The sequence below is a fragment of the Galleria mellonella genome, unplaced genomic scaffold, assembly GCF_026898425.1.
Source record: "Galleria mellonella isolate WM207_F2 unplaced genomic scaffold, CSIRO_AGI_GalMel_v1 utg117, whole genome shotgun sequence".
In the NCBI taxonomy this organism is placed as follows: domain Eukaryota; kingdom Metazoa; phylum Arthropoda; class Insecta; order Lepidoptera; family Pyralidae; genus Galleria; species Galleria mellonella.
The window spans coordinates 1,604,973-1,625,248 of record NW_026441980.1 but is presented as its reverse complement, the minus strand read 5'-3'; the positions used below and the strand labels follow the sequence as shown (position 1 = coordinate 1,625,248).

Here is a 20,276-nt window from a genome sequence, read left to right as displayed (position 1 = left end):
GAACGGCTTAACAAAAAAGTAAGCAAGCTAGCTTACAACTAATTTGTTTGTCAAATAATGTTTTTAAAATCACGTCGTTCAGCCGGCGCTCATGTCGGTATACGAGTACTTTATAAATTCTCGATGCTACATCGAACTGGTTTAGTGTAACCGAACATCTTATATATTACAAGTCACAATTTTAAATAAAAATATTTTATTAATAATCATTTGTTATAGTAAAAATATATTGTAAAGTACAAAAACGAACAATAATTTGTGATGAACAATTACAATAATATATAAATATTATTGAAAAATATATTATAAAATATAAAAGTGACACAAGAATTTTGGATAAAATCATATTTTTAAATAAAAATCTTTTTTTATTATTAATTTTTTATAATAAAAATATATTGTAAAGTATAAAGCCGACACAATAATTTGTGATAAACAATTACAATAATATTTACAATAATATATAACTGACATAATAATTTTTGATAAACAATTATAGTTCTTTTTATTTATATAATATTTAGTGAATATTTAAGAATAATGTTGTGGCAAATATGTTTAGTTCTTTTGGCAGTTTACTATTGTATGTGGCGTTGGAAAAATAGGGATATAATAAAATTATCGAAACAATTACCATTTCCATATACATGTCTCCCTTTTATAGGACACGCGTGGCTTTTCATCAGGAGGGGTAAAGGTAAGATTTTTTTCTAATAATCTAAATTCAATACAATTAATATAATTTATCTTTGTTGTCATGATGACGTAGCTGTGTGGTCCCGGCATAGAATAGGCCACCCTTTTCTTTCTCGTAGGTGTCGTAAAAGGTGACTAGTGGAGAATGAGAGATAGCCAGCAGCGTCTTAAAACATATCTAAAATCTAACTGTGCTTGCCAATTCGCCTGCTAAGCGTGGCAACTACTGACTAAACCCCCTTAAGGGGAGACTTATGTTCAGCAGTGAATAGTTAAAGGCTGACATAATAAAGGATGATGATGATCTTTGTTGATCCGTCGTGTAGGTCCGAACATGGAATAGGCCACCCCTTCCTTTCCTGTGGGTGTCGTAAGAGGCAACTAAGGCAGCTTATGATGTAGGGATGAACAGCAGTGTCCCTCTTAAAACACTAAAAGCCAAATTGCGGTTGCCAACCCAACTGCCAAGTGTGGCAACAACTACCAAAATTCGTGATATCGAGGAGACTGCTGGAAAGTAGACAGTTAACGGCTAATACAACATATTTGTTAATGAAATAATCTAATATATTTTGACATAAATAAAATTTTTACACATATTAAAATTATATGCATAATTAATTAAATATTATACATAATATACACATTATACATATTTTATTATACATAATAAAATAAAATATTTTTTACATATTTTGTAAAATTTTGTCCAAAAATTAAGTTTCTATTTTTATAATCTTTAAATTACTTAAGATGAGTTACCCGTGTCGCTTTTTGTGATTAGCCGTTTTTATAACTGCTCTGTTTAATATTCAGGAAAATGAATTTTTTTTGAAGTTTTATATCCTTTTTATAATAAATTTGAAAAGAACCTAAGATATGCTTAAAGTCAGATAGTAACTTAAATTTATGAAAAATATAATAACCATTTACATATTATTTTAAAAAATAACAAAAAATAATTTTAATCATTAATTTCAGATCCCATAGACACGTTTCGACTTTTAGCGGATGAAGCACATAAACGTAATGGTATCACTAGTTTTTGGTTTGGAAATAATTTGTATGTTAGTAAGTATTACCATAAAATAACAAAAAATAATAATAATATACAAAATAAAGAAGTGATTCCTTTCCTTTTAAAATTGAGCACTAAATAAATATTTCTTTCTTTCTCTCTTTCTTTCCATCTTTCTTTTTTCTTTCTATTCTTTATTATTATTATTTTTATTTATCTTTTCCATAAAAATATTATGTTTCTCTTTTCAGATGTAGCAGATCCTTATGCTGCAGACAAAGTAATGAAGACAAGTCTCGAAAAAGATGAGGTGATGGATCTTGTACGACCGCTGATTGGGAATGGGAGCATATTTGCACCAGGTAAGTGTTTTTAAATAAAAAAATAGGCAGTATATATTGTATATCTTTCATGTAAAAAATGTAGTTTAGATTGTATTTTGCACAGGTTGCTGTCTCTTAAAAAACCCACGGGAAAGAAAGGGCCTATTCTATGCCAGGACCATACGGCAAATAAAAAATAAATCAGTTACTTGCTATCAAATAAAGTGCATATTAGCTTGTCTCTCTTCCATGTAAAAAATTTTGTTTAGATTGTATTTTGCACAGGTCTGTTTGTAAAATCATTGAAAAGTAAAATTTACAAGACAATTAACCAGAGGGAGGCTTTGTACAAAAGTCGATTGCTTGGGTACCTCTGTCCCATTTGTGTTTCAACCGTGAAGCAGTTGTGTTTGCATGGCTGTGTTTCGGTTTGAAGAGTGGGATATGGCGTGAATTTACTGGGTACAGAGGAATAACACCTGAGTCCTCAGGAATGGCAACGCATGGGGGTATCATGGGCAAAACAGTATACTCTGTTATGTTCATGGTTACAGCTCATGTCTATAGGCGACGGTTACCACTTTCCATCAGGTGGGCCGTCAGCTTGTTTGCCATTCTAAGTTGTATAAAAAAAAAAGAAATAACTTTTACTTTGTAGTAACGATATGGCGACCGCGTCGCAAAGTCCTAGCTCCCACGTTTGGACAGAAAACTCTGAACAACTTCGTGAAGATATTCTACAAACAGAGTGCAATACTAGCAGACCAGTTGCAATCAGTGGCTGGAAAAGAGAAGTTCTCGATCTTCAGTTATGTCACTACATATTCTATGGACGCGATATGTGGTAAGATATATTCTCGGTTTCCTTTCTGAAAGGTTTTTCTTCTACCTGATCCTTTGCTTCCGAATTTACTTCTTGTTGTTAGTGAGTTTTGGTCGCCTCAGTTTTTTGTAGAACATGCGATCCACTGCTATTCCTCGAGTTCACGATGTGGCGGCAATCGGCCAATCGGCAAGCAGCGATCCATCCAGTCGAGTTTTGTCCTTGCAAGGATCCGGTGCATCACACCTAAGTGTGCATATGTAATTTTTGAATAAGACTAAGAAAATTAATATAAGTAACTCTTGTATACTTCTGTTTTTAGAAACCACCATGGGGGTTAATGTAAATGCTCAAGGAAACATAAATCATCCAGTTCTAAAGGCTTTCAATGGTTTTTGCCAAATGTCAGCTGCTCGATTCGTTTGTCCCTGGCTCCACCCGCCATCGGTTTACAAATACATGCCGAACTATTCTACGTACGTCAAACACTGTCAGCTGTTAAAAAATTTTGTGGATAAGGTAAATTGTTACAGAAATAATGAATATAGAAAATTAATCTTATTTTTAATTATTTTATTTTGACTTAAAAAAGAAGGGGGTTCTCAAATCGAATGTTTTCCTTTATGTTTGTTACCTCATAACTGTTAGTTGTAAACTGATTAGATATTTTTATCTGAAAGGATATACATACAGATTGGTCTTATATAAATATCAAAATCAGTATCAAAACAACTGGTGTTGTCACAATTGAAGTCGGTTTTTTGTGAGCCCCAATCTATAATTGTCATTATCACAATATTAATTATGTTATTTTACATGCAAAATTTTGTACTGATGATAATGTTACATGTAAAAAACAAGTTTATGATGTACTTAATAACAATATATTATTATAATTAAATGTTCAAAGAAGAAATTATTAAACGTAATATCAATCGTTTACTGCCCACTGCTGAACTTAGACTCCCCTCAAAGATAAGAAATTATACAATATGTAAAAAGGTAAATTAATATTTTTTAGATCATTAAAACAAAGGGTCAAGAAATAAACAATGATTGGAACAACAACGTGGAACCCGATGATAGTAAGTGTCTATCAATACAAAATAATAAAATAAAAATTTCATTTGTACATTGTAAACTATTAATGTATATTATTAAAAAAAACCTGGTAGAACTAATTTTAATTCAAGTATGAAAACATTATATTTGTAATACAACTGTAATGACAAATACTTGTAAACGATCATCCATCTTAATGTGTGTCAAGAGAAATAATATACCTATAGATATTAAAAGCACAATGAAGGATGAAGCAGGTCAGTGAGCCCACCGTGACGAATCTAACAATAATTCAATCACGATGGTTTTCAGGTAGAACCACGAGAAGGTCGACCTGATAGGGTGTATTAGGGGTACTCAACTAGCAATGGGGCTATTTATCCCCATTACTAACAATCCCTCCCCCACCCCTCCAAAGGGGTTTGCCAATAGTTGTCACACTTCGCAGACAACAGTCAATTTGTTAATGTTTTAAGATTCATGCATGTAAAAAAACCCAGTTCTAAAATCTACGATTTTGTGCTTTAATATGAATTAATGGACATAATCCAGTTGTTTCCTACGTATTTATCTCATTCTTTAAACCAAAACATTGTAGTTAGTACAGTAATTTCTAATTTTATTGTTATATGCAGAAAACTTAGTATCCTTTCAATGGAATGTTGTGCTAGCAAAAGGAAACATTTAAAGAAAATGTTTAGTTTCACTAACAGAATACTACTTTAAAATTATGCTAATTCTCTCTATATATTAATTTCAAATTCAATAGAAAAAACTAAAACATTTCTGGAGCTACTGATCGAGTCATCAAGAGAAAACAATGTCTACACAGATTTGGAATTACGAGAAGAAACACTAGTGATGGTGCTCGCCGGCACTGACACGTCGGCTGTTGGAGCATCCTTTACAATGCTGTTACTTGCCAGACATCCAGATATTCAAGAAAAAGTATTCCAAGAGTATGTACGGATAATTTTAAGTATTGAAGTTACATTTTGTGATTTAGTTACATTCATTTTTTTATTAAGTTAAGAAGTAATTACGCTGTGTGGTCTCGGTATAATGGACCACGTCTTCCTTTCCTGTGGGTGTCGTAAGATGCGACTAAGGGAACGCAATGGTCGAGGAATGAGTAGCAGCATCCCTCTTAAAAGGCCACCAAAGTCTAACTGCGCTTGCCAACCCGTGGCAACTACTAGCAAAACTCTCTAATAAGGGAAGGCCTATGCTTAGCAGCAGATAATGCTGATGATAGTGATAGAAATAAAAATTTATCTTAGCTTCACTATGGCATTACAAGTTTAATTTTCAACATTTCTACAAACTTGAATTTTCAAACGCCTGCTATTGTATTGGTTGCAACTTTTAATTGTATTTTAATTTTTAGGATCGCACATGTATGCGGTAATTCAGAGCATCCGATCGAAACGGATCATTTGCCGAGTCTTAAATATTTGGATGCCGTGGTCAGAGAAAGTTTAAGATTATACCCACCAGTACCTGTTATTGTGAGAAAAATTGAAACGCCTACAACTTTACGTTAGTATCAATATATTAATAATAATATTTGCATTGTCTTTTTCAGCAATAAAGCTTGAAATTTCTAATGAATTTGTCATCAAAGCCTAACTGCGTTTTCTGCCAAGCAACTATTGGACCTTCCCTCTCCTCCTATAAGGAAGACCTACGTGCAGCAGTGGACAGTTGATAGAATACAATAATCAAATTATATGATAGGATAGGGCAAATGATCTAGCTTCCTCCTCACTTATCTTTCCAGCGAAAACTAATAAAACAGGCGGAATTATCATTCCATTGTCTAATATTTTTGTATTGTTATCTAAAAAAAATAATATTGTTAATTAATTGATAGTTGAGTTAGTAATGCTCTCTTCAATATTGTAGATGGTGGTTTAAAATTAATCAGTTTACGCTCTTTTCCCTCCGTTTACTTAATCATTTTTAATAATAATTATTATTCCTGCGATTTAATCCAATAAATGGTTGTGTAAATTTCGTTCATAATCAATACTTCATTTACCACCATGACGAGAGTTGTTGATAAATTTTGTGGTAATCATGATACCAAAGGTATTTCTTTCCGTCTACATTTAACGTAATGTATTCAAATTGATTATTTGAACAATTATCATCTATTGTAATAATAGTAAAATTAATCAAACCACTTTTAATGAAAATTTTCTACAATACTAGTATAGTATATAAAATTAAACATTTTATATTACTAAACAATATTATCTTTTCAGCATCAGGGCTGACACTGGTACCAGGTGTAGGAGTAGCCATAAACATTTGGGGTATACATCGTAATCCAGACATATGGGGACCGGACGCCAACGAATTTAAACCCGAACGCTTCATAGAGAGCACTTTAAAGCATCCTGCTGCTTTCATGCCCTTTAGTTACGGACCTAGAAATTGTCTTGGTCAGTATACTTTACTAACTGTATTCCACTGCTTCACTAGCGTAAAAAAGGCATAAAGTGTCTTGTATACTAAGTTTGGATATAACTTACCCGTGCATTAAATTTTATTCAAATTCGTTCAGTAGTTCTTACATGAAAGAGTAACAGACATCTATCCATCCATTGTTACAAACATTTGCATTTATTATATTAATTGGAATATATCTGAGGTTGTACTCGCATGTGTGCATGAATCTGTATAAAAAAATCCTTGAATATGTCTATCAGTTGAAGTACTAGTACTGCTTAATTTATAACTTGATGTTACTTTGTGTTATATCCAGAACTATTAGTTTAAATCTTGTACAATTCAAGATTGATTTAGATTGGAAACAAAGAATGTGTGATATTAAGTTGTGAGTTATCCTTTATTAATAAAGAACTAGTTTTTAACTGCAAGTTCATCAACATGACCGGGATCTCAAGTAACATAATTTAGGTATGTTTGTATGGTACCTTATTAGGTATAAATATTAGATACGTTCTATTCTAAAACTATGCCACCTAATCCTAAATCGTATCCAAATTTTATGCAACTCTAAATACTTCACGTTTACCAAAGTTTATAGCGATTGATTGGCGCTAGGAGGTAAGATACAATCAAAATTACTTTTGCATTTGTATCAATAAGGATTATGGTAAATAAATATATATATATATATATAAATATATATATGTTTGCAACACAACGCTCAATTTTAACTAGGTATTATTAAGTTTTTAGCTGTATAGCTTTTATCCTCAAACATTCTATAGTTTTCTTTCAGCTTTAAAAGTTTAACTATAAGAGATCCCTCTATAGAGTTTCTTAAACTTTTTGCAGTCACAGACCACTGTCACAATTTAAACAATTCCACGGAACTCTGTCAAAAAAACATTTTAATTATGTCCTAAAATTTTGGATTTTTTATTTAGGAAAAGAAAAAAAGGTAAAAAAATCTTTTATTGGTAAACTACCAATTACATTACAGTATAATATACTATTCATTGAATTCACCGATACGTCGAGTTTAATACACAATGTCTTAATAAATATTTTTGTACTTAACTGACCTATTGCGGTCCGCTAATATATATGCTATGCACTCCTAAAAGTCCATGGACCTAACTTTAAGAAAATTTGCTCTATGGAATAAGTCTGTCTGTATATTAAATCAAACAAAAAAATAATGTAGTATGTATATTAAATCTTTTAATGTCTCCAATATAAAGTATGTACAATAAACATTTTACAATACAATACAAAATATTAATTACAGGATATCAATATGCAATGATGTCGATGAAGACCGTTATAGCAACAATAATAAGAAATTATCGGATACTGCCAGCAGAAGATCAGGAGCTGAACTCCTGCGCCAGTAAAGCAAACCTTGAGGTTAAGTTTGAAATTATGATGAAACATGTCAACAATTTTCAAATCCGACTGGAGAAAAGAAGTATAAATGAGTGCATTTGAGAATGTTATATATATATATATATATATATATATTTTTATTGATCTTGTTTGGTGTCAGCAGTTAATTTTAAACTTTCGCGTTGTTTACACGTATTTTAAATACATTATCGGGATTTAATGCTATGAAAACTTTACAAGTAAATAGTACCTACATACTTGCTCCTTTATTGTCGACGTTTCAACGTGGATTGCACCACGTCGTAGCCATGACTGTTTACTTGCAAAATTTTCATCACTTAGTGTTGACTAAAAACTTATGCATTTAAATCTTTAGAACATATTACGTTTTCTCAGTATACCTACGTGTAATAATAAAGTTGGCTACTATCTAAAACAAAGTTTAAATACATTTGGGGCTAACTTTATCAAAAAATTGATAAATATAGGCACAATGTGACGTCCATGCCTTAACGCCAGATTGTGCATACTCAAAATGATTTTTTTGGGAATTGTATGTGGTTTTATATTCTATGTTGATATAAGTAAAATTAAATTATCATTTTGCCATTGTTTTTTTTTTCCTTTGGGTGAAAATAGAAATACAATCCCACTTTATAAACACATAACTACAATAACAGTTAATCAAATAAAATTTCTATTATCTAATAGAAATATTATTTGACTTCAATCTTGAAGTCAAAATTTCTGTACATTTATTTATTTTCCATATTTATATATTTTCCAGCATGAAGTTAAATTTTTTTAATGGATGACAGTGGAATGATAACCCCTCCCGCGTTAACGGTATACCCCGGCGGGGCAGCAGTGAGGAATGATAGGCGATAATGATATGGCAGATTAGTTAGCCCATCGTGATGAATATACCTGGGACTCAGTACGATGGTTTCCAGGGAGATCACGTGGAGATCTCTCGCTCCTGTCACGCAACTTTATCCACGTGACTGAGATATATTCACTGACCAAGATAAAAAGAAGCCTTTGTCCCTCTATCCCATATCGTACCTGTATACTAATTTAATAGTGATTGGAGCCATTCTAATTCGAGCCATGTTTCTTTCGGAGAAATAGTTCAGATTCACTTCTCCATTGAAAGGAGTCTAATTTAAATTTCAAACTATAAAGATACCTGTCAAATTTTATTTCTATATAAACAATAAATAAATAATGCATTTTATTAATTAATTTCTTGTCATTTAATTCAAATATTTAGATAAACCTTGAATTGATATAGATCAATAACCTGCTGACCCCTTGACCTTCTAAGCGTTATTATTAACTTTTCGAATCATATTTTTAACTGACTTTAAAGGTAGGGGTGAAAGGGATTGTTAGTAATGGAGACTGAGAATCCTATTGCTAGCAATATATCCAACCAGGTCGACCTCCTCGCGGTTCTCCCTTGAAACTATCATGGTTAATTTCTGATGAATTCATCATGATGGGCTAACTAGCCTGTTTTCATTCTCATCTATCACCCTTCACTGGTGCTCCGCCAACGTATCCCGTTAGCGCAGATGAGTTTACCATACCATTATCACCCAGCAAAAAAGAACTGACTTTAAAGTGAGGAAATTCTAAATTCGACTGTATATAAATTCTTAATCAATTTATGATGAATTTCTTTATGACAAAAGACAGTCATGCAATCACGTCTGTTTGGTGAAAGATGAATAGATCAAAGAAATATAAATGGACGACTTCTGTAATTAAATGTAATTTGTCACAATACTGTACACCGTTTTATCCGCTAATATTGATGCTCTTTTCCACTTTGGGTGTTGCTGGAAGAGAACTCTTTTAGAGTTAAGCTAGCCTTTGTACATCAGCGTTGTTCATCAAAGATCAAAAGAACATAAATGCACGACTTTTGTAATAAAATATAATTTGACACAATACTGTACACCGGAGGGAAAGGGATTGTTAGCAATGGAGTTTGTCAGTCCCATTGCCCTATGCCCTATCAGGTCGACCTCCACGTGGTTCCCCCTGGAAACCATCGTCAACAATTCTTGTTGAATTCGTCACGATGGGCTAACTGATCTGATTCATCCTCACCTATCATCCTTCACTGGTGCCCCACCGGTATATACCGATAGCGCGGGTGGGATACTGTCCATTATCACCCATAACAAAAAAAAATACTGTACACTGCTCTACCCGACTCTTTTAGAGTTAAGCTCGCCTTTGTACATATGCTTACCACTGTCATATTCTTCATGTATCGCTAGTGTGTACAATAAAGTATAAAATAAATGAAAATTTGTTTCTATATAAGTTGCCATGTGGTCCCGCCATAGAATGGGCCACCCCTCCCTTTCCCGTGGGTATTGTAAGAGACTAACCAATGGAGGGATGGACAGAAGCGTCTTTCTTAAAACATCTCTAAAGCTAATCCGCCTGCTAAGCGTGGCAACTATTGGCAAAATCCCCCAAGGGGGAAGCTTATGTTCATAAGTTAATAGTTTATATGATAATGATATTATTTACTTATTAATTTATTAAGTAAAAAAAAGTAAGTTTGTTTATTACATTTAAGGCCTTAATAACTCAACTAAATTTGAGATGTAAGCAGTAGAAACTAGTATTAAATAAATTAATATTTTTTCAAAAAAAAAAGAATACAAATTAAAATTGTGTTCCATAAGAAATCTTCGATTTTGACAACATTTCTATGACTTTTTCATACTTTTTTCAACACTGGATTAAACCAACAGATTGGTAAAAAAAGAGTCAATAAAAACTGTTTCATATTCACAATAAATACCTTAGAACGGCTTAAAAAAAAAGAAAACTACGATACTACTAATTCGTTTGTCAAATAATGTTTTTAAAATCACGTCGTTCAGCCGGTGCTCATGTCGGTATACTCTATAAAGTTTCAATGCTACGTCGAACTTGGTTTAGTGTAACCGAACATCGTAATTCATAAGTAACAATTTTAAATAAAAATATTTTTTACTATTTATTTGTATATAAATAATATCATAATAAAAATATATTGTAAAATATAAAATTGACACAATAATTTGTGATGAACAATTACAGTAATATTTATAAAAATATATTATAAAATATAAAAGTGACACAAAAATGTTTGATAAAGTTATAATTTTAAATAAAAATCTTTTTTATTATTCATTTGTTATAATAAAAATATATTGTAAAGTATAAAACCGACACAATAATTTGTGATAAACAATTACAATAATATTTACAAAAATATAAAATATAAAACTGACATAATAATTTTTGATAAACAATTATAGTTTTATTTATTTAATATTTAGTGAATATTTAAGAATAATGTTGTGGCAAATATGTTTAGTTCTTTTGGCAGTTTACTATTGTATGTGGCGTTGGAAAAATAGGGATATAATAAAATAATCGAAGCAATTACCATTTCCATATACATGTCTCCCTTTTATAGGGCACGTGTGGCTTTTCGTCAGGAGGGGTAAAGGTAAGATAATAATATAAATTCAATTCTATTAATATAATTTATCTTTGTTGCTATGATAACGTGGCTATGTGGTCCCGGCATAGAATAGGCCACACCTTTTTTTTCTGTGGGTGTTGTGAATAAGGGAGAACGATAGATGGCCAGCAGCGTTTTAAAACATATCTAAAGCCTAACTGTGGTTGCCAATCCGCCTACTAAGCGTAGCAACTACTTTTTTATAATAAATTTGAAAATAATCTAAAGTCTAAAGTAGTTTGCTTGGATAACTCTGTTCCATTCGTGTTGCAACCGTGAAGCAGTTGTGTTTGCATGGCTGTGTTTTTGTTTGAAGGGTGGGATATGACAGTGAATTTATAAGATACAGAGAAATAATACCCGAGTCCTCAGTAATGGCAACGCATGGAGGGTATCATAGGCGAAACAGTAGTACAGTGCTCATGTCTATAGGTGACGGTTACCACTTTTCATCAGGTGGGCCGTCAGGTTGTTTACCATTCTAAGTTGTATAAAAATTAAAAATATAAGAACCATTTATATATAATATTATTTTAAAAAATAACAAAATATAATTAAAGTTCGTAATTTCAGATCCAATGGACACGTTTCGACTTTTAGCTGATGAAGCATATAAACGTAATGGTATCACTAGTTTTTGGTTTGGAAATAATTTGTATGTTAGTAAGTATTACCGGAAAATAACAATAAAAAAAGAATAATAAATAAGAATAATAAAGTGCAAAAACATAAATAAATAAATAAGTTATTTTTTTTTCCTTTTGTTTAATGTTAAATAGTTTTTGTGATTAAATATAAAATTGAGCACTAAATAAATATTTCGTTTTGTCTCTCTTTCTTTCCTTCTTTCTTTTTTTTCTCTTTTCTTCATTATTATTATTCTTATTTATCTTTTCCATACAAATATTATTATTTTCCATTCAGATGTAGCAGATCCTTTTGCTGCAGATAAAGTAATGAAGACAAGCCTCGAAAAAGATGAGGTGATGGATCTTGCACGACCGCTGATTGGGAACGGGAGCATATTTGCACCAGGTAAGCTAAATTGTACCCTAATTGAAATTTAGGATGGGTTTGAAATAAAAAAATAGGAAGTTAAAAAGAAAGGAAGATCGAAAAAATGGTTTTCAGAACACGACATGGGAACTTTAAAGAAGAGAGTTTTATAGCTTTTTAAAAGGCCAGCATCATAACAGCGAAATTTCTGATCTTAGTATCTAAACATTAAAATGATTACAAGTGTACATAAAATTTCACTGTGCGTTGAAGTTAAAATAAATAAGTTACTTGCTATCAAATAAAGTGCATATTAGTTTGTCTGTCATCATTAAAATGCAAAATTTATTTTATTATCATCATATCAGCCTTTATCTGTCCACTGCTGAACATAAGCCTCCCCCTTGGGTAGTTTTGCCAGTAATTGTCACGCTTGGTAGGCAGATTGGTGTGGTAACTCCGCCTGCGCTAACGGAATACGCTGACAGGCAGTTTGGTAATCACAGATAGGTTTTAAAGATGTTTTAATAGGGACGCTGCTGCTCATCCCTCGCCCTTCCCTAGCCACCTCTTACAACACCCACGGGAAAGAAAGGGCCTATTCTATGCCGGGACCACACGGCAAATAAAAAATAAATGAGTTACTTGCTATCAAATGAAGTGCATATTAGCTTGTCTCTCTTTCGTGTAAAAAATGCAAAAAAAAATATTTTGCACATGTCTGTTTGTAAAATCATTGAAAAGCGAAATTAACATGACAATTAAATTTGTAGTAACGATATGGCGACCACGTCGCAAAGTCCTCGCTCCGACGTTTGGACAGAAAACTCTGAACAACTTCGTGAAGATATTTTACAAACAGAGTGCAATACTAGCAGACCAGTTGCAATCAGTGGCTGGAAAGGAGAAGTTCTCGATCTTCAATTATGTCACTACATATTCTATGGACTCGATATGTGGTAAGATATATTCTCGGTTTCCTTTTTGAAAGGTTTTTCTTCTACGTGATATCGGGAATACTAGGTCCTTAAGTCTTTATATATTTATGTTAACATGGTTTATAAGCCTGGTTCTCAAATCCTTGTTATTTTTCCTAATTTTGACTTTACTAGTTATATTTTTTTAAAGTTACTATCTTATTTAATAGAATAAAATTGTAACTATACGTGGGATATATTTAAATTGATATAAGGGGTCTTGTAAACACTGATAGAAGCCAAAAGAATAATTTTAAGTAATTTTCCCTCTCTGTCTTTCTGTATGTTTTTTTCGGCATCACTCAAAAACTCCTGCACCAAATTCGATACAGTTGTATTATATTAGGTCTTAATACAACATCTATTAATGGTCTATATCATTAGTTTTCAGACTTTAAAAATCAAAATAGCGGGCAAAAAAATAATATGAATTAGTGATTCGCTTTGAATATGCAATAATTGTTCCTCTCCGTTCGAGATTTGTCTGCGAGAGGTCGCTTCTCTGATGAGGTCACCTATTGTTTTCTATGTATTAATTATTTCTTATATGTCATATTTACATTATCTTTGACGGGAATAAATATAATTATGCATTCATTTTAGAATGACATAATAATTCACAAAAAAAATTTTTTTAATGTAATTATTATTTCTAATGTATTTATTTATTTCTTATTGTATTACATATAATAATATGATTGATAGATGACACTTTCAACATTAATTATGGATCGTGTTAGGCACAGCAAGTAGAAAACAGGAGTACAACTTTTTTTGCAAAAAAAAGCTCTACTCTGCCTGCTCCATGCTATAGTGTAGCGTCTTTATATTTTTTTAAATGCCTCTCAGGTACAGATGGGCAAAGCACCGGGTTTAAACCCGGTGCTTTGGTAAAAACCCAATAAACACCCATAAACTCCCATAATCACCCAAAAAAATAGGTTTTTACGTATTTTTTTGAAAATATGTAAGTAATACCAATAAATTATTTTTATAAATTGTATTGATCAATTCTACAATATTAAATAAAACGTTAACTAATAATATTTCAGGAAATTTTAAAAATCTATATATAATAAAATGAAAGTAATTAATTTTCAGTGTTTTCATGTTGCAGTTGATCAACATGTTGGCCTTTTGCTTCCCGTAGATACTTTAAAATTTCTTCATAACACCTCGTTCGCACACATGGCCGTATATATTTAAATTCTTGAGCCACTAACAGTCCGAAATACTCATTTCTTTTATCCTCTTCTCCATAAATTAAGCATTTAGAACAGTTTGTTTCTTCTTTCAGTAAATTTTCTTTTACTTTATCCTCGTTTTTTTCTTTGTTGCGACGACGCTGGGTAAATCATCTGGACACTGGGTCTCACTATCGCCAAATATATTTGGAGATCGGCTTCGGCTACGGCTTGGCAGACATTTTTTTCTTTCTACAATTTTAAATTAAATTTATTAGAATAAATGCTTCGAACACACGCGATCTAAGTACCTTTTGTGTTTATTATACCTTACCTACCTAGGTATAAAAAGAGTACTTACGTAGATTTTCTTTTATTAACTGTTTTATACGAAGATCTTGATCTCTCAAATTAGCATCCATTTTACTTCCAGTGATTATCAACTAAATTAATAATCCACAAAGTATTAAATAACGTTTTTATGAAATATTTAGCACAAAAACAATACCCTTTAAATATCGATCGTCAGTAACTGTGGCTGACTTACCTATATTCTAGCAAGCAGGACTGCCAGATGTGAAGGGGAAATCCCCAATAAATTGTTGCATGTGACTGATGATGTGAGCATGTTCGTTTCATAATAAAAATGTTGCCAGGTAACCAAAAAGTCATATGTTTTTGTGCGAATTACGATCATAATCTTTACGATCGTACATTAAAAAATAGACAAATAATAGTATGAGTACGATTTAAATCGTATATCTGTCAACCCTGCTAGCAAGACAGCGACAAAATCACGTTGCATAACAATGTAGCCCAAGCTTATATCTTATGAAATATACGGAAGAGATACGGACTTAGAAAAAACAGAAATGTTGTTCTTTGTGGAAGTCATTGATGAAATTCTATGTATTTTAGCCCGCAAACTTTCTTCAAACAAAAACAGCGCCATCTAGTATCGAGTTCTGTAATTATCTCTTTGTTTATGGATTTGAAGTAAGACCGCCACGCATGCAATACATTATGACTGGGGATTCCCCTATTCGTTGACGCTGAATATGAGGCGACGACAATCACTGTCAAACGTGTTCACTATTACTCTGACTCTGGTAACGTGACTTCCTGGTAACGTGTTAGGTAGGAAAAGCAGTAAAAAAGTGCATATTAAGGGAGCAGATTTGAAATAATATTTATACTTAACAAGAAATAATTAAAGGTAAGTGGATTTTTGAATGATACAATTATATCATGATCACTTAACAATTTTAACTTAAAATTAGATGTATTATTACAAGCTTTTATTTAGCTTGCGTTATGTAAATAAAAGTATGTAGGTATGTTCGTATGTTGATGCAATTATCCTCAATCCTCAACCGACTGGGATAAAATTTTCCATACACGTTTATTTTGGATGATAGTGCATAGTTAGCTGAGAGTCGTCATTGGATAATAATGGTGGATAGCCTAAGATGTGTACTAGATATTTATTTTTAACATAATATGCGTAAGTACCTAATCGAATTAAAGAAGTTGCTGAGAAAAATACAGAACAATACGATAATAAACTAGCGTCTGCGTTTAATCCTCCGAGGAGATGTAATTTTACAAAGGTTTTTTGTATTTATTTTATTATTTTTTTAATAAATTTATTGTAAATAACAAGAAATAATCATTGTAAAAAAATAGGCACTCTATTGTTGAATTTTCGTCAGACCAACTAATCATCGTTCATTTTTTTAGGTTCAATGGGGAGACCTAAAGATTTACGCATATGGGAGCACTACCGTACTTTACCAAACAAGTCTGTTTCTTGCAAGCTTTGTAATAAGGTCTACAAATTCAGTAATGCTGCCAAAATGCTTCAACATCTTATCACTTGTCCAAAATCTCCAGAAACATTAAAAGACTCTATGAAACTTATAAAAGATAGCTCGTCCAAAACCAAAATGTCTGGACTGTCAGAGATAGAGACAAATGATTCTTTTATAAGCCCCTCGTCGTCTGCTAACACTACAATAAATGCTGAGTTTCAAGACACCGATGATCATATAAAAACAGAATTAGCGAGAGCTATATTTGTAACAGGGACGCCATTATCGATGGTGCAACATCCTTTATGGATACAATTTTTCGAAAAATTGCAACCAAAATTTAAAATACCTTCACGTAAAGCTTTAGCGACAAAATACTTAGATAAAATATATAGAGAAATGCGTTTTGAGTTAAATGAGGAACTAAATGCTTGTAGTTACTTACACCTTCAGTGCGATGGCTGGTCTAATTTAAGAAATGAAGGAATAATAAACTTTCTTATATCAAAACCTCAACCTGCATACGTTAAAAGTTTGAATACAGAAAGTAATCCTCACACTAGTGAATACCTTAGCCAAGAAGTTGAAAAAGTAATGAAAGTGTATGGAGCAAATAAGTTTCTTGTACTTATTGGCGATAACGCTAGAAATATACAAAAGGCATTCGAATTAACAAAACTCAAATATCCACATGTTGTTCCTCTCGGTTGCTGTGCACATATCCTTAACTTGTTGTGCCAAGATATTGTAAAGATACAAGAAGTAACTGTGTTTATTATGCAAGCCATAAATATAATAAAAACTGTTAAAAGGAGTCAACGATTAAGTTCCTTGTTGATAAAATCAAGGCAGGGTGAAGATTCTACACAAACACTAAAATTGCCTTGTGCTACAAGATGGGGAAGTCATGTTACTTCGTTAAAAAGTTTGAAAGCAAATAAGATAGCTTTGCAAATATTAACAGTTAGAGAAGATGTGGTAATTTCAAGAGATATTAAAGATTTAATTCTAAGTGATGATTTCTGGACGAAGACAGGGGAATGTATAAGTATTTTGGAACCAGTCACTGAAAGCATATTTTACTTAGAGAGCGACCAGAATCGTTTGCATCGCACATACATTACATTTAGAGATGTACAAGCTAAGATACGTTTTGCATTAAATGAGATTTCGACATTGAGCGAAGAAAGCAAACAGCAGATTCTAACATCAGTATCTTCAAGATGCAATATGGCAATGAGGCCAATACATTTTGCAGCATATATTCTAGACCCCAGGACTCTAGGAGTCGAACTTACTCAAGAGGAAGAACTTAAGGGTATGGAGTTTATCTACAATTTAAGCCAACACTTAAGTTTGTCAAATGTAATGGCAGATTTGGCGTGTTATAAAGCTAAAGAAAACTTTTGGGCCAGAGGATTTGTATGGAGCTCATTAGATAGCATTGAGCCCCTAATATGGTGGAAAGGTATTTGTGGTTCCACTGAGTTAAGCAAAGTAGCGATTCGTATTCTATCAGCTCCCTGTACTTCGGCAGCCACTGAGCGTTCCTTTAGTATCCAAGGCTACATACATAATAACAAAAGAAATCGACTTACAACTGAAAGAACTGAAAAAATTTCATTCATTTGTTATAACTGGAATCTTAAACATAAAGCTGAATGCGAGGACATTCAGTTTAATGAAGAAAATACCTTAGAAGCTTTCATTGAGCAAGTAAATGAACATAACAGTTTAGACGAAATAGAGCCTATCGAACCTATACAATTCATCGCTTGTAATAACTCTGAATCTGACAGTGATTGACTGTAGTTTTACATTTTACTTTCATCTCTTTCTTAATAAACTCAAAATCAAATTAAAAGTTTTTTATTCTGTAGGCTGCATAATAATATTGTCTATGTCCAGTATAGTGGACGTCTTGCGGCTGAGATGACGATGATGAAGTACAAAATCATAAACACCCAAAAATTTGGGTGTTTATGGGGTTTAAACCCAATAAACCCAAAACACCCGGTTTTTACCCACCAGACTTTAAACCCACCCAGGTGGATTGCCCATCTCTACTCTCAGGTGATTAAAGAGATCGACAAAGCCGTAACGCCCAATGTACCAGTTACGGTCTTAATGCGGTATTCTGATTTTTTAGCTTCGCCGATCCCTTGCTTCCGCTTTGCTTCTTGTTGTTAGTGAGTTTTACTCGCCTCAGTTTCTTGTAAAACATCCGATTTACTCCAATTCCTCGTGTTCACAATGTGATGGCCCCATCAATCCAGTCGAGTTTTATCCTTACTAGTATCCGGTGCATCGCTCGTAAGTGTACATACGTAATTTTCGAATAAGGCTAAGAAAATTTATGTAAGTAACTCGTGTATACTTCTGTTTTTAGAAACCACCATGGGAGTTAATGTAAATGCTCAAAGAAATATAAATCATCCAGTTCTAAAGGCGTTCAATGGTTTTTGCCAAATGTCAGCCGCTCGATTCATTAGACCCTGGCTCCACCCGCCATCGGTTTACAAATTTATGCCCAAATATTCTACGTACATAGAACACTCTCAGCTTTTAAATAATTTTGTGGATAAGGTAATTTATTTTAAATTTTAATTATTTGCCACTGATTTCAAAAAGAAGAAAATTCTCAATTCGGTTGTACTTTCTTTATGTCTGTTACTCGTAACTTTAAACTGATTTGGATTTTTTTTTATCTGAAAGGATGTACTTACAGATTGGTGTTATAGCAATTATATCAAAATCACAAAATCAGTGCTATAGTTTAGTTTTTAGATCAAAATAATTGGTGTTATCACAATTGAAGTCGGTTTTTGATATTAATATATATATATATATATATATATATATATATATATAAGCCGTCAGGTTTTTTAATGGGTAATAATGATATAGTAGCCCGTCTACGCTATCGGTATACAATGGCGGGGCACCAATGATAGATGACTAATGAGGATGAAATCAGGTCAGTTAGTCCATCCTGACGAATTCAACTAGAATTAGCCACGATGGTTTCCGGGGGGAAAATCCATTTCCCCCCAGCCGTCAGGTTGTTTGCCATTCTAAGTTGCATAAAGAAAAAGTTTATAACCCAATATTAATAAACATGTTATTTTACATACTCAATTTTTTATTGACAATAATGTCACATATGGAAAACAATTTTATGATATATTTAATAATGCTTATATATAATAAAATATTCAAAGAGTTATGATTACAAGAAAATATTAAACAGTCTTGTCAGTTTATAACTATCCACTAGGTATAGAACATTATGTTTTATTTTAAAAATTATTGTAAGTTTTATCTTTGGCTGTAGCGTTTTTACACTCAAACATTCTATAGCTTTCTTTCAGGCTCTCATAGGTTAACTGCAAGAGTTCCCCCCTATGGGATAAATCTACCATTGTATGTTTAAATCTTTTTAATATGTCTAATATAATGTATGTACAATAAACATTTTACAATACAATACAAAATATTGATTACATGGTATCAATATGCAATGATGTCGATGAAGACCGTTATTGCAACCATAATAAGAAATTACCGGATACTGCCAGCAGAAGATCAGGAGCTGAACTCCTGCGCCAGTAAAGCAAACGTTGAGGTTAAGTATGAAATTATGATGAAACATGTCGACAATTTTCAAATCCGACTGGAGAAAAGAAGTATAAATGAGTGCATTTGAGAATATTTCGTGTCGTTTACAAGTATTTTAAATACATTATCGGGATTTAACGCTATGAAAACTTTGCAGGTAAATAGTACCTACATACTTGCTCCTTTATTGTCGACGTTTCGACGTGGTTCGTACTCACAATAGGACTGTTTACCTGCAAAATTTTCATCGCTTAGTGTTGACTAAAAACTTATGCATTTAATTCTATACAATATATTGTGTTGTTTTCTTAATATATGCCTATTCAGAATGATTATATTGGGAATTGTATGTAGTTTTATATTCTATGTTGGTATAAGTAAAATTAA

At 32.3% G+C, this 20,276-nt stretch overlaps 3 protein-coding genes across 4 annotated transcripts; all 3 read left to right on the top strand.

Annotated features, from left to right (window-relative positions):
* The first annotated feature begins 300 nt into the window (after positions 1-300).
* On the top strand, positions 301-8,372 carry LOC113514939 (cytochrome P450 4C1-like). Of its 2 annotated transcripts, none has more exons than XM_052897335.1 (10): positions 301-697; positions 1,678-1,767; positions 1,966-2,076; positions 2,696-2,881; positions 3,183-3,379; positions 3,882-3,945; positions 4,755-4,881; positions 5,310-5,461; positions 6,190-6,369; positions 7,668-8,372. In XM_052897335.1, exons 1-10 carry the CDS (start codon positions 541-543, stop codon positions 7,865-7,867), a joined length of 1,464 nt encoding a protein of 487 aa, XP_052753295.1. In that variant the 5' UTR covers positions 301-540; the 3' UTR covers positions 7,868-8,372. The 2 variants fall into 2 exon arrangements, with proteins under 2 accessions (XP_052753295.1, XP_026754835.2); XM_026899034.3 differs by having other exon boundaries at positions 303-697; positions 4,692-4,881.
* A 3,509-nt stretch (positions 8,373-11,881) lies between these two features.
* On the top strand, positions 11,882-19,977 carry LOC128201198 (cytochrome P450 4C1-like). Its single transcript, XM_052897428.1, has 5 exons — positions 11,882-11,966; positions 12,228-12,338; positions 13,073-13,258; positions 18,661-18,848; positions 19,786-19,977. The coding sequence occupies exons 1-5, from the start codon at positions 11,882-11,884 to the stop codon at positions 19,975-19,977; spliced, it is 762 nt and encodes a 253-aa protein (XP_052753388.1).
* On the top strand, positions 15,550-18,340 carry LOC128201255 (uncharacterized). The gene is made up of 2 exons (XM_052897694.1): positions 15,550-15,676; positions 16,201-18,340. Exon 2 carries the CDS (start codon positions 16,206-16,208, stop codon positions 18,075-18,077), a length of 1,872 nt encoding a protein of 623 aa, XP_052753654.1. The 5' UTR covers positions 15,550-15,676; positions 16,201-16,205; the 3' UTR covers positions 18,078-18,340.
* Positions 19,978-20,276: the final 299 nt, after the last annotated feature.

What these genes read in the sequence shown, in the direction of transcription:
- LOC128201255 (XM_052897694.1), top strand. Translation starts at nt 16,206, where the DNA reads ATGGGGAGACCTAAAGATTTACGCATATGGGAGCACTACCGTACTTTA.
- LOC113514939 (XM_026899034.3), top strand. Translation starts at nt 541, where the DNA reads ATGTTGTGGCAAATATGTTTAGTTCTTTTGGCAGTTTACTATTGTATG. An exon ending in TGGGAGCATATTTGCACCAG is followed by an intron (nt 2,077 to 2,695) that starts GTAAGTGTTTTT and finishes TTTACTTTGTAG; the next exon opens with TAACGATATGGCGACCGCGT. An exon ending in TAAAAAATTTTGTGGATAAG is followed by an intron (nt 3,380 to 3,881) that starts GTAAATTGTTAC and finishes AATATTTTTTAG; the next exon opens with ATCATTAAAACAAAGGGTCA.
- LOC128201198 (XM_052897428.1), top strand. Translation starts at nt 11,882, where the DNA reads ATGGACACGTTTCGACTTTTAGCTGATGAAGCATATAAACGTAATGGT. An exon ending in TGGAAATAATTTGTATGTTA is followed by an intron (nt 11,967 to 12,227) that starts GTAAGTATTACC and finishes TTTTCCATTCAG; the next exon opens with ATGTAGCAGATCCTTTTGCT. An exon ending in CGGGAGCATATTTGCACCAG is followed by an intron (nt 12,339 to 13,072) that starts GTAAGCTAAATT and finishes TTAAATTTGTAG; the next exon opens with TAACGATATGGCGACCACGT.